The sequence below is a fragment of the Balaenoptera physalus genome (genome assembly GCF_965194825.1).
Source record: "Balaenoptera physalus genome assembly, chromosome: 13".
NCBI classification, from domain to species: domain Eukaryota; kingdom Metazoa; phylum Chordata; class Mammalia; order Artiodactyla; family Balaenopteridae; genus Balaenoptera; species Balaenoptera physalus.
This window is the reverse complement of record NC_138892.1, coordinates 19,325,501-19,339,870: the sequence shown is the minus strand read 5'-3', so window position 1 is coordinate 19,339,870 and position 14,370 is coordinate 19,325,501. Positions and strand designations below refer to the sequence as shown.

The 14,370-nt window shown below is 42.2% G+C and overlaps 1 protein-coding gene across 1 annotated transcript in view; it reads right to left on the bottom strand.

Moving 5' to 3' along the window:
• PAH (phenylalanine hydroxylase) overlaps positions 1 to 14,370 on the bottom strand; it is a 72,492-nt gene that overhangs the window by 13,370 nt on the left and 44,752 nt on the right. The window contains exons 5-7 of the mRNA XM_082419473.1: positions 10,296 to 10,363; positions 3,173 to 3,369; positions 933 to 1,068 (exon numbers count right to left, since the gene is read on the bottom strand). Of these exons, the coding sequence (XP_082275599.1) occupies positions 933 to 1,068; positions 3,173 to 3,369; positions 10,296 to 10,363 (401 nt within the window). The remainder of the gene's footprint in view (positions 1 to 932; positions 1,069 to 3,172; positions 3,370 to 10,295; positions 10,364 to 14,370) is intronic.

Genomic DNA, 14,370 nt, shown 5'->3' with positions numbered 1-14,370 from the left:
TAAGTGGTGTGTAAAGCTTGGGATCAGTTGAGACAAGGTACAAGAGAAAAGGGAGAAGGGGAAAGAAAAGTAAGGGACAGGGCAGGGCACGGCAGCCAGGGGGTCTTAGGTGTACGCCCAATGGGATGCAGAACAAAAGAGGCAATATTCCTCCGAGCACCTCCCATACACCTGAGCGAGCTGTGGATCACAAACACTTCCCATCCCAAGTCTTCTTGTCGGTATTGACATCCCTGGGCAGATACAATATGCTCAGTTAGTTATTCCTCATGGGAACTAAATAATAATAGTAATGATAATAATAATAACAGTCCTCTCTTATTCTGGAGAGGGCAGCCGTTGGTCAGAGAAGAAAACTTAACATTTATTTAACACTTTCGGCACCAGGTTTATTAGGAACAGGTCTTTTCTGATTTATAGTAATGAACTTGGCGGGCTGGGAAAGATCATTTGGGGCATCCTGCTGACTTTTCCTATCAATTGCTTAAGTTCTATCTGACTAAGAAGATGGCTAAAAGCACGGTGGCCAGTCATTCACTACCTCCAGCCAAGACACAATCCAGGCAAAGGGAGACTAGAATCATCTAGGTGCGATTCAGGAATGAGGAGGTATTGAGACAGCCTGGCCATCACTTGTTCCCGTTCCCCTTGGGCACGTCACAGCTCTGACTTCTACCGTCCCTTTGGAATTTGAATGTGAGCTCTCATTCTCTCATTCAGAGGAGGTCTGAACCTTTGAGTCACAAGATACCTAAATCTCCAATCAGTACAATCTATTCAGACAGAGAAACTCCCCAGAAGAGATGAGTTTCCCTTGTCGTCCTGTCATCATCCAGGCAACTGGTCCCGTGGACCAGCCCACAGTGTACCCGGAGCAGGGAGAGATGGCACTCGCCATGGCTGGCAGCTGGTAGCGGAAGCACGATACTCACGGTTCAGGTGTGTACATGGGCTTGGACCCGTGTCTGATGTACTGAGTGCAGTGGAAGACTCGAAAGGCCAGGCCACCCAAGAAATCCCGAGAGGAAAGCAGGCCAGCCACAGGTCGGAGGCGGAAACCAGTACAAGCTGGGAAGCAAAGGAGAAAGAAAACTGAAAGCCGATCACAGGGAGCCAAAAGGGCCTGAAGACCTTTAGGCAGGGAACCAGTCCACTCAACTGTCCAGGAGCATGGGTGTTGATGCCAAGCAGACTTGGCTTCAAATCTATGCCCCAGGACTTTCTAGCTGGGTGATCTGAGTCAAGTAGTTTCACTTCTCTGAGCCTCAGTTTTCTCATCTGCAAAATGGGGGTAGATACTTCTTAGGGTTATTCTGAGAATCAGAAGAGCTAGTAAGTATAAAATACTTAGAGCCTAGCACATTGGAAACATCCAATAAATTTAGCTTTCATTATTGTTTGTTAGGGTGGAATGCTTATTCCCTACTTCTCATGTTTCCAGAGTGGGGAGGGAATTTTCACTCTACTTCCCAAGACAGAAGAGTATGAAAGGAGCACTTCTAGCTTTTCTGTATGTGCTTCACACAGGACACCCCATGAGGAACAGTGACTTCTCTGATTGAAGGATTTGAGAAGAGGAAATGAATATTCTCCATTTAACCCTCTCTGCCCTTTCTCTCTTCACTCTCCACACAGGAGCTCATTCTGGTCTGCTCTTGGCCAGGCAATGGACTACACACTGCACCAATGAATTGGCAAGTAAGTTTACCTAATCCAGGGGTGAAATATTAGGAAATCCATTTTGGCTGCACATCTCTACCACATTCTCTAAGTGGCTTCTATCAGCACTACAGCTGACATTTTGATCACCCATCTCTCTGGTGCCTATATCTGTCTCTCAGTTTGTTCCAAATCTGCAAGGAGAATAGTAATGGCAGTGATCATGGTAATAATAGCTAACACTATATAATACCTACCACATGTCAGACACAGTTCTAAGCACTTTATATATACTAATTAATCCTCATCGTAACTCTAGGAGGTAGATGCTCTTATTATCTCCACTTTATAGATGGGGAAGCTGAGGCATACAGAGGTTAAGGCTCCTGCCCAAGGTCATAGCTACCAGCAGTCTGGCTTCAGAGTCTGTTTCCTTAATTGCTACTCTATACCTCCCCAACTGCTAGTATTACTGTTGTATTCTTCTTGTTATTGGCCATAGCAACGTGGGTAATTAGTCAAAGAATGTCTTTAAGACCCCTTTGTCCCTCCGCTTATGTGCCTTAGACCCTCAGGCTGAAGTTCATTCTGCTTGGGCCCCCGCTCCTCTCTTTATCTGAGAAGTAAAGACTCTAAATGGAAGGGATTCAAAAGGTCATCTAGCTGCCCACTCTCCCAATCTATCCTAGCTACCCCTTCCCTCCCTGCCACGTAGCTTCCCTGGCTTTTTGCCCCAGAGCTGGCCATAGCATCTCTGCATAGTTCAGAAGCACGGAAAACTCTTTCTATAACCCTGTGGTCTGTATCCCCACTTTCCCTCATTTTACCCGGCACATAATAGGTGTTTAATATGTTGGGTCTGTTTATTTTGATTTTGCTGAGTCAACACCACCTGGCAGAAAGGAAAACACTTATCTCTCCTGGAAAAGATGGGCAGGTCAATTTACCCACTGAGTTACTCAGATTCCAATGAAGCCCAAATTCAATGAGCACCTACTGTAACACTAGGTAACGCTATGCTTGCACACTCAATATCTTATTTCATTCTCACAACTTCCCTAGGAGAAAGGCTAAAAGGCTGACAGTCTCCATTTGACAGATGACTAAACTGAGGAAGTTTCTCCCAACTAGAGAGGATCAAAGCAAGATTCCAGATACCAGACGCATAGACTTAGAGCTCAGGTATCTGTGCACAAATCTCATTTTCTTACACAAACGCACGCTGCAGCCAGCTCGTAACGTAGCAGGAGCTGCAGGAAGAAGCCTGACGAGGCACCTTGGGCTTTGAGTATTAAAAAAATCCTTTCAGGAATATGGATATGGCAAAATCCACACCTTTTCTTGGATGACAGTGGACTGACAGTGGGGGCTGGAGGGGAGGCAGAGGCCAGCAGTGAGATCCCAGTTTTCCGGGGAGAATCAACCTGCCTGCATTAGCACACTCACCTCAATTTACTTTTCTTCCCCTCCCCATCCTCCCCACGCCAACCTTTTGACCCTGATGTGGACTTACTCTGCAGAAATTGAGAAACCTCTTCGAGCTGGGGAATGTTATCTTCGCGGAAGCCACAGTACTTTTCCAGAAGTGGGAAAATGTGGTTGTGCTCGTAGCAAGCGTGGGTTTTGTACAAGGACTTCAGGGTCCTGAACACTATCCCCCATGTTTTCTTTTCTTCCTCCGTGTATTCCACTCGAGGGATGGGCTGCCCACTAGGATACAGACATGAAATATTTGTCTGCAGCAGGGCAGGTGCAAGAGTAGAGGATGAAGGAGCCTTAGCAGGGGGAGACGGGTTCAGAGTGGGTGAGCTGCCGCCCCCGACGACAGCGGATTTCATATTTCATAAGTTATTTGAAAGAGGAAAATTCCATTTCTTGATATAGCAAACATTCATGTGACTTGGTTAAGCAAGGATACAAGCTCTCACCTCGTCCACTGCACCAAGGATTTCCTCTCACTTTGGGAAACCACTTGGCTTTTCTGCCCTCCTATCTCCTATTCTTTACCCAGTGTGGAAATTCACTTACCTTCAGGAGCCTGTAATAGAAATGTGTGAAGTAGCAGGTACAGATAATAGGAGGGTGAAGGCTGAGTCAAGTGAAGAATACATCCTCTTTCTAAACAAAGGCATCCAAGTTCAAGCAAACTAAAGCAATTCTACCTGTTGGCTAAAGTGGATTTAATATGTGTACCATGAGTTTGAGATCCCTTGTTTAATGGGCATGTACTTGCTGGATTTGATATTTCTGCCCCTAGGAACTTATAAAGGTACTTAAATGCATGCTAGGTACAAGATCTGCTTACCTAGCATCTTCCGCTATGACATAACAAAAGTACGGGGAGCTTATTAGAGTATGTACGTTGGACCTGCCCCTCAGATCCGGAACCTGTGGGGAGGGGGAGGGCCCAGGCATCTGGATTCCAATAAGCTCCCAGGTGACACACTATAATTTGAGAGTCATTAGTTCGATAGGTCCTTTTGAAAACCATCTAAGAGTGAGCTGTGTTCTGAACAGTGAAAACAAATAAAAACCAAACAAAGCCTGACTTCAAAGACCCGTGACTGTTCTCTGGGCTGCAGGCCTGTTTCCTAGCAGGGTACACGGTGTCTGGGACAAGGCGAGACTGTTTACCTTAGATTTATGGGTCAGCTTCAGGCTCCAGACTAGGTCCCTCCCGCCCTTTCAGAGTTGTCGCTCTTCCAAGGACATTAAAGCAAAGTCACTGTTATGTTCCACGGAAAGATGGGCAGGGATTAGGGAAAAAAAGACCGACTGTTGCTTAAGAATTGAAAGCAAGACAAGCCCAGAGGGTTCTATAATGGTGTAGGGACTGTGAAAAGAACATCAGAAAAGCCCCTGCCTATGGATGCACCATTGTTTCAGGGCTAAGTGCTGATGCAGGGAAAGAACAGGCTTTGGAAACTGACAGAGATGGGTTCATTGCTTCACTCCGCTCCGCCATTGCCTAGCTGAATGACCTCAAGCAATTTAGTAAACCTCTCTGAGCGTAGTCTGCACAGCCGTTAGGCGGGCTAATACCAGGTAACTCTTTGGAGGGTATGGAGGAGAGTTAACTGAAATGCTATATATACAATAAAGATGTTAAAAAATTTAAAAAAAAAGAAATGCTATGTATAAAGTACGTAACACTGGTGCTGACAATAATACCATTGGATAGTTGGTAATTATCATAATAATGGATTCTCATTTAGAAAAAAAGGTATCTGCTATTTCTGCAACAAATTTTCAAGAGTTAGTAACATCCTAGGCACCGAGCTGTCCCTCTGGTTGACATTTACCGTGCCAGGGGTTCAATATCCATTCCCATTCTTCCAGTAAAGCACCCTTCTCCCATCTCAGTCTGCAGGTTCAGGCAAGAGGAGACTCCACCGCTCCTACCTTCAGAGGTGGGCATATGACCAGGCCCGGTCAATTAGGGTGTCAAATTTCCCTGGCCACAGTGACTGGCTGAGAGATGGGCCCATGTCCTGATGAGAGCCAATGAGACTCAATGAGAGAACTTTTGTTGATTCTGTTGAAAAGAGACAGAATCTCTGGTTGGGCTGTGGTGTCAGCCTGGCGGTGCTGGGGTCCACCTCCAAGAGACATGAGGCCAGTGCCTCTGAGCAAGGCCACTATAGAGGACACCAGAGTCAGGGGGAAGGAGAGAGAATGAGACGCTGAGTCCCAGACCCATCTGTGCCTCCACTACTTCCCTTAAACTTTTCACTTATAGGAGCCAAGAAAAGCCTCCTTTTTGTTTGAGTTGACTTGCAGCTGAAAGATATAAATCCCTAAGTCCATTTACTGTATTCTTATGTAAAATTTGAAAGCCTAACCCCCACCCCAGTAACATAATCCAAACCTGCTGCAGCTGCCTTCTAGGTGGTTCTAGACACAATTCCCAGCTCCATCTCTGACTTACCGCTTTGAATCTTTACTATCATATGGTCTCTTAGGTTCATGCATTCTTTTATTCATTCAACAAATATTTATTGAACACTCATGATGCTCTGGGAATACAGCAGTGAACAAAACAGTCAAAAATCCCTACCACTTACAATGGAATGTTACTCAGCATTAAAAATAAGGAAATCCTGCCGTATGCAAACACATGGATGAACTTTGAGGATATTCTACTAAGTGAAATAAGCCAGTCACTAAAGGACAGATACTGCGTGATTCCACTTACACGAGGTACATAAAAGAGTCAAACACACAGAAGCAGAGAGTTGAATGGAGGTTGCCAGAGGCTGTGGGGAGGGAAAAACAGAAGGTTGTGGTTCAATGGGTATTAAATTTCAGTTATGTAAGACGATTAATTTCTATAGATTTGCTGTACAATATTGTCTATAGTTAATATTATTGTATTGTAAGCTTAAATTTTTGTTAAGAAACTAGATCTCATGTTAAATATTTTTACCACAACAAAAAAGAAACATCCCTGCCCTGTGGAGCCCACATTTCTAGTGGGGGGGGAGACAGAAAATCCACACAATTCTGTTAGATGGTGAAAAGTGTAAGGGAGAAAAAGAAGAGCAAAGGTCCCTATGGGGAGTGTTAGGGAGGGGTTTCAGTCTTACCTGGGACATTGGAGAAGACCTGGCTGAGAAGGTGTCATTTGAATAAAGACCCAAGGAGGTGAGGGTTCACTCTGGAGCCCTCCTTTCACCTGCACTTGCCTGTTTGAGGTTCTGACTCAGCCTTCCTGCAGATTCAGCCTGACAGCACCCATCTTTACAGTCTGGGGCAGTGACAGCTCTGTGCTCTTTACATGCCTCCTGGGGCAGCTCATGCCAACCTAGACGTGAGTGGCCCAGGGGCCCCTGCTTTCCTGGGAAGAGGCAGGAGAATCTGAGCTGTAACTCTGCAGCTTCCCAGCTGTGTCAGACCTTGGGCAAGTTATTGCCACTCTCATATCTATATCTATATCTATATCTATATCTATATCTATATCTGTATCTGTATCTGTATCTATATATTTTTTTCAAAATAAGGATAATCAAACCTACCTAGTAACATTATAGTGATAATCAAGTAAGCAATGTGTGAAATGCTGCCTGGATATAGTAAATACTTCAGAATTTAGTTTTATACACACACACACACACACACACACATACCCCAGCTTCCATGGTCTACTTAGGAATTGAACTCAGCACCTTTTTTCCATCTTCTCCTTCTACCAAGAGACCTGAGGTTCTACAAGATCCTCAGTCTTTGAATATATCGTCAATTATTTTTATAAAACCATGATCTCATTAAGTAAAATAAACTAAGATATTTTGGGAAGAGTATCAATTTGGCTTGAAATAAAAGGATTTCTAGTTCAGCCAATTAGGATCCCTCTTCCAAAAAAAAAAAAAATGTTTTAAGGAGAAGACATTGCTTTTGAATTATTCCACCAACCAAAGATGGCATTCATGGTACTCCAGCACCTGGCATAGCCTTCCTCACTCAGTCTTAGTTTACACCAAGTCCCCACAAATGGAATTATTACCAGGACAAATAATTTGGTGCCCCCAAAACACAACAGTAATCAATGCCTCTTCAAAGTGATGTTTTAAGACTTTTGTTAAATATTCTTCTGGAGGAGAGTCAAAGCATCACATGGATGGGCCTAGAAGAGGGTGGCAAACAGGAGCAGGGTTTAGCTGCTTCCTTACTGTCTCCAGTAATTCAGCTCTGGCCCCAAATATATACTGATACATCTACTAATAAAACAAAAGCCCTGTTTCTAACCAGGCCGGCCCTCTCATTCACTACCCTCATTTTCTTCAGCTGATAAACTCCTACTCAGTCTTCAATTCTCAGTCTAAATATCACTTCCTCTAACCAATTCCCCTGGTCTACATTAAAGTTCCTAATTACGTGGCCTCATGACACTTGTGTTTTGGCTTTAGTCATACCTATTGCATTTATTGTTCTTTTTGTTATTGTCTGTCTTTCTCAATGATCCCCCAGAAGACACAGAGTCTGTTGGTCTTGCTCTTGGCATGGGTCCTGGAACACAGTAAACACATTGTATCAACTGATCCTGTGATTCTAGGACTCAGGGGGCAGGAGTTTGAGCCCCATGTGGGAGGATGACAGGGAAGGCGCTAGAGACCAGAATGTGGGGCTGTTGGCATGGAGGGTGGCAGAGCCCAAGGAAGAGGGTCAAAGCTGAGTCCTGAAAGGCATGACAATTTCTGGGGTGGGAGGAGGAGGCCAGAGGAGACTGAGAAGAAGCCTCAAAGAGGAAGGAGGGAGACCAGCAGAGAGCAGAGTAGAGCTGATTCTCTTTATTGGCAACAGTTCTGTTCCATAAAGTCACCATGAACTCTGAGTGAGTACCGAACCATAGCTCCTGCAGGAAATGCAGGACACAACTGATAATCCCTTCCTTGTCTTGTGTGTGTTTCTGCTTAAAGACACCTTGGTTAATGTATATGTTGATAGATTCACACTGAACTCACAGCCAGCAGCACTACAACAACTCAGGCCTGAAGGAAGCGTATCTAACACATTTTCCTCATTAAGCACGTCAGAGTCGTCCTGTACTTAGGAACACTAGCCAGCACTTCAGCACTACACTGGAGGCCCATTTTAAACAGCAAAATTACTGACAAAAAGAACAAAAAGTCAACAAATGTGGCTCTAAAGAGACCTCAAAAAAGAACACTTGTTTACAATAGAAGAGCTGAACCAAGAGGCAATGTTGCCTTATTTGACCTCAGCTGGGAACTTGTGCATCAGGGAACTCACATTTTTCCCTGCTCTGCACATGTCTGGGAATGAGTGTGAAAGTGCCCCGAGTTTGGGGGTCTCAAATAAATTTAAGCGAGTAATCTTGAAAGAATGAGAATCAGTTGTACCAGATACAGAGATAAAACACAATTGCAAAGAAGGAAGGGGTAGTAAATAGCATCAAAAGTTCAAAAGAGATGAGCTGAGATGAGGCTGGAAATAGGCTTTGAATTGGAGGACAAGTTCAGTCCCTAATGAGATATATGACCTTGAGTACATCACTTAACCACTTGGGATTCATCTATACAAGGTGGAAAATTGACTGGAAGATCTCTGGTATTCTTCTGAGTACCAGCCATCTATGAATAGTTTTCAAAAACCAGTTTAACTTATCTGATGACCACCCAGAATCATGAGGCATTCAACCAATTCCATACTTCTTCATCAGGTGTAACATTTTTATGGAAAGGAGGTGGATTTGAGTTTTTCCCTTCAAATCCCAACAGCCAAGAAGGAGTGAATGTATCTCATAAGCAGCTCCTGGATTATGTGGAGAAGTGTGGTCTTCTGACTCAGAGATCCCCAGACACTCAGGGAAGTGGTTGAGAACAACTTTGCAGTTAAACAAGCCTGCGTTCAAAACCAGACTATGCTGCCTACTAGTTCTATAACTTTGGCAAGTTACTTAATCTTTTTTAAGCTTTAGTTTTTCCGCCTGAAAAATGGGGAGTTATTATTAAAACTAAATGAAAGAATGTAAACTAAGCATTTAGCAAAGCCCCAGACATAGCAAGGAGATGATAAATATGACCTATTATTACTGACTACCTCAAGAAGGACTCTTGTCTGTACCTGATTTGATGGTGTCTACCTGTCCGTGCTGAGGCCATGGTGGGGACAGGGGAGAGAGGTCACCATGTTCTGTGATTCCTGCTTGCCACAAGCCAAGGCCCAGCTGGGTCTAGATGTGACCAAGGTCTGCACTATTCTGGATCTTTCTACTACCAGGACTCATTCAGAGAAAGGAAATTTCTCATTTTCTCTGGAAGTCTTTCCCTTTGGAAGGTAGGCTTTTATTCAGTATACAGAGCCCTAGCATCTCCTTCATCTCCCTCATGTTCTAGCAAAGCTGTCAAAATACCATCACCTCAGTGTTCTGAACAACCTGTTCCTTTCTTCTTGGGCATGTCTTTTCTCACACTCTTAACTCAGGAATGGAGCTCAGGTCCCAAAACACTGAGTTTCTCATGGGAGCATTTCTGTAGTTTCCGAGGACTCAAAATAGCAAAGTGGTTCTCTTCCCAAATAACATATTTGATATTTGCATTTTCCTTTGACTGAAATCTGGTAGAGGAGGAGCACAGAACCCCAGATAGAAAAAAATAAACTCATCCTAAAATTGCCCTTCACATCTGGGTCAGATCAGATAAAGGTAGAACCCTGAGGCTTGGCTCTCCTGAAACCTCCAATGATTCACTATTTCAGTAAAGCAGCCAACTCCTTCTTGAATGTAAATGATTCTCTTTTGCCAGCTTCTGGTTCAATGTGGAGAATACCAGAGGCTGTTTTATTCAGGACTGAGGCCTTTTATAATTACTTCAGACATCCCTGCAAAATTACACAACAAAGCTTGGGAGAGAGCTGGGCCCTGGCACAGAGGGTAATTTTGTTTTGTCTTGCGGTCAATTTTTTTAAATGTGTGTTATTCAAGGGAGGGTTTAAACATACATACACACACACACACACACACACACACACACACACACACACACACACACACACACAGAGGGGAGGATTCGCTACACCGATAGTTTCCCTTTGGGCAAGGGAGAGGCAGGCTAGGAGTTGTTCTTCTCACGCCCCCCACCCCCTGCTCCACCTCCCACCATGAAGAGCAGACTTACTGTCGATAGTTGTAGGCAATGTCAGCAAATTGCTTCCGTCTTGCTCGGTACACAGGATCTTTAAAGCCCTAGGAAGAAAGGAGATACCTGATTTCTCCAGGCTTTCGTGGGAGAGACCTGGCATATCTACGCATGTTTTGAATGGGGGTCCTTGAGCTCTGACAGTGCATCTCTCCTTCCCCTGATTATACTCTGAAAATAAAGTCTCAGTTAAACTGAGGGTAAGCTCTCCCACTAAATATCGTGAGTGATGCATTACTAGCAATGCTTTCAACTCAGTGTGAGCCTCTGCCTTGGGATTCCAAAGTGCAAACAGTGTCCAGGTTTTAAAGATAGCTCATCTATAGCATTCTAACTTGTAAACTTGCTAAACTCAGCAGAGTTATTAGGATGAATGTGTGTGAAGAAGATATACAATAGCCGTTAAATTCCTGACCAATGGTATGTGTCTAGCACTGCCTCCTAACTTCTTGAGAGACAAACAGGTACATGCTTACTGCTATTGCAATTTAGAAAAAAATGCCATTTATTGAGTGTCTATTATGTGCTAGTCTATGCCTGCTACAAACTTATTTTATTTATAACTCTCACAACAAATGTGTAAGGTAGACCAGTATGATTATCCCTTTCTTTCCAGAATAAACACTGGCTCAGAGAAGTGCAGTCTGGCGAAGTTGAAGCCAGGATTTGAATCACCCAGTTCTTGCTCTTTTCACTTCACTTCAGTAAATGTCAACCTTTACAACTTGGCAGGGGCTCAACTCACTGAGATTCTGCCTCAGTACATAGAAAGGATGATAATAATTTCTCCTCTGAGGCTGACCTGCAGGCAGCCTTTCCTCAGCAATTTGCAAGCAGCACACTTCTGAGTGAAAAGAGGCCAAGTGTGTCTTTCAGTGTTGTGGGTGTGGGGGGAGGTCACATCCCTGAGATGGACATGATTCCAATTGGTTCAAAGGACATTTTCCTTATATTTTCTTCTTGGAGTTTTATTGTTTCAGGTCTTACATTTAAGTCTTTAATGCATTTCAAATTCATTTTTGTGAGTGGTGTAAGATAGGGGTCTAATTTCATTCTTTTGCATGTTAATATCCAGTTTTCCCAACATCATTTACTGAAGAGACTATTCTTTTCCCCATTGAGTATTCCTGGCTCCCTTGTCAAATATTAGTTGACTGTATGTGCATGAGTTCATATCTAGGCTCTTGATCCTGTTCCATTAGTCTGTCTGCTTTTATGCCAGTACCATGCTGTTTTGATTACTATAGCTTTGTAATATAGTTTGAAATCAGGACATGTGATTCGTCCAGCTTTGTTCTTCTTTCTCTAGATTGCTCCTTGACATTGGTCTAGGGAATGAATTTTTGGATATGACACCAAAAGCACAAGCAACAAAAGCAAAAGTAAATAAGTGGGACTACATCAAACAAAAAAGCTTCTGCACAACAAAAGAAACAACTAACAAAATGAAAAAGTAACCTATAAAATGGGAGAAAATATTTGCAAACCATACATCAGATAAGGAGTTAATATCCAAAGTATATAAGGAACTCATACAACTCAATAGAAAAAAAATCAAATAATCTGATTTAGAAATAGGCAGAGGAGACATACAAATGGCCAACAGGTACATGAAAAGATGCTCAACATCACTAATCATCAGTAAAATGCAAATCAAAATCACAATGAGCTATCATCTCATACTTGTTAGAATACCTATTATCGTAAAGACGAGAGATAAGTGTTGGCAAGAATGTGGAGAAAAGGAAACCTTTGTGCACTATTGGTGGGTATGTAAACTGGTACAGCTACTTTGGAAAACAATATGGAGGTTCCTCAAAAAATTAAAAATAGAACTACCATATGATCCGGCAATATCACTTCTAGGTATATATCCAAAGGAAATAAAGTCACTTCCTTGGAGAGATATCTGCACCTCCATGTTCATTGCAGCTTCATTCAAATAGTCAAGACATAATAAACAACCTAAGTGTTCACTGACAGATAAATGGATAAAGAAAACGTGGTATATACAAACAATGGGATATTATTCATCCATAAAAAAGAAGGGAAACCTTCTGACAACACAGATTGAACTTGAGGACGTTTTAAGTGAAGTAAGTGAAATAAGTCAGACAGAGAAAGACAAATACTGTATGATCTCACTTATATGTGGAATCCAAAAAAGCCAAATTCATAGACAGAGAGTAGATTGGTGGTTGCCAGAGGATGGAGAGTGGGATAAACAGGGAGATGTTGGTTAAGGGGTCAAGCCTCCAGTTATGACGAATAAGTTCTGGATCTAATGTACAGCACGACAATTATAGTTAACAATAGTGTTTTATATACTTAAAAATTGCTAAGAGAGTAAATCTTAAATGTTTTCACCACAGGAAAAAAATGGTAATTATGAGAAGTGATAGAGTTGTTAACTGACCTTATTATGGTAATCATTTCACAATATATACATGTATTAAATCAGCATCAAGCTTACACTATGTTGTGTCAATTATATTTCAATAAAGCTAGAAAAAAGGTCATTTTCCCCCCAAAATTGATTGTGATCTGAGTTTTTGTAAGACAAGACACTGGTGTCACCACTGTAGAACTTTGCTTTGTTCCCTCCAAGCATTTACCAATAAACCATGCTGTCCATCACTTTAGCTTGAAATTTCTCTGTCCTGCCATCCCTCCAAACCAAGACATTAGTGAATCAAAAACAAAGGCTAATGTCGCGGAGAGCAATATGTAAAGACTTTTGTTAAAGGATAAGTACTCCCTGACTTTCAGATATTGTTTTTTGTTTTGTTTGATTGGTTGGTTGGTTATTTTTTTGTTTTTTTAAAATCCAGCTCTACCAGTAATTCCAAAAAACCAGGGGTTCATGTATATAATGTAGTTTCACCTGAGAATCCATGGCATAGAGTCTGGCATACAGAAAGAACTACAAACACTTGTTGAAAGAGGAAAGGAAGAAAATCATAAGGGGGAGGGAGGGATAAACAAAGGGAAGGAGGGAGGGAAGAAAGGAGTTCCCTATTTTGTTTCCCAGGATATATTTAGAGAACCAGAGAAATCTAAATGTTTCACACTGGAAAAGTAAAGTAAAATGACCACACTGTTTAGATTTTTGTTCTAAAACTAAATCCCAGATAAATTAAGTGATTATTCAATTTAGAAAAGATTCCAGAACATGGTCATTACAAAGTATAACTATAGTGTTTTCTCTTAAGCACTGAATGGTTTTGAATAAACAGGAAAGCTTAGGAGTCTGAAAACTTAAAACTATGCTGGGCCCAGTTCTACTGGTTGAAGGTAAGTTGCTGTGGGATGATACAGTAAGAATATTGGACACTATCATTTGATTTCCAAGCAGCTCTAACACACCCTTTTAGGAACCTGTCTACTGGGCTAAATGAAGAACACATCTCCATACTTAGGACTCAAAATATAACATTAATGTTTGTCAGTCATTAATGCTTGACCTTTACAGTCATCCTCGCCTACAAGTCTTATTTAACAGTCATGGCCTTCTCTAGCCCCTAAGTACAAAGCATAGCCTTTTGTGCTTGTGAGGTGCTTTGGAGAATATCTATATTTGCATTTTGATCTAGATATGAAGAAAGTGAAGCCCGTAGAGCCAGTTGCCCAGGGGCCCTAAACTGCAGAACCTGTACCTCCACTTGGGTTTTCTGGTCCTAGCCAGGCGGTAAGTTGAGGTTTGAGGGTTGAGACAGGTAACCAGGGAGACAAGCGAAGAATTCCCTTAACCAGTGGATTTCCACTTCATTGTACTGTCTCCAGAATGGGATGCCCATGACAATTTCTCTTCCCATTTATCTTTAATCTTCAATGTACTTTGTCTAGGCAGTTTAAAGACTTTTCCATCAGTGAAAAAAAAAAAAGCTTAATATAAAATTATATATCCAGTAGGTATCAACTATGTCAGAGGGATTATATAAATAGTATAAAAATGAAATGATGGAATAAATACAACCAAATCCAACAAAAGGTATGAAAATGGGAACTGTTTTGTTCTTCTTTAGGCTTTTGAATTTTTCTACAGTGAGTGTGG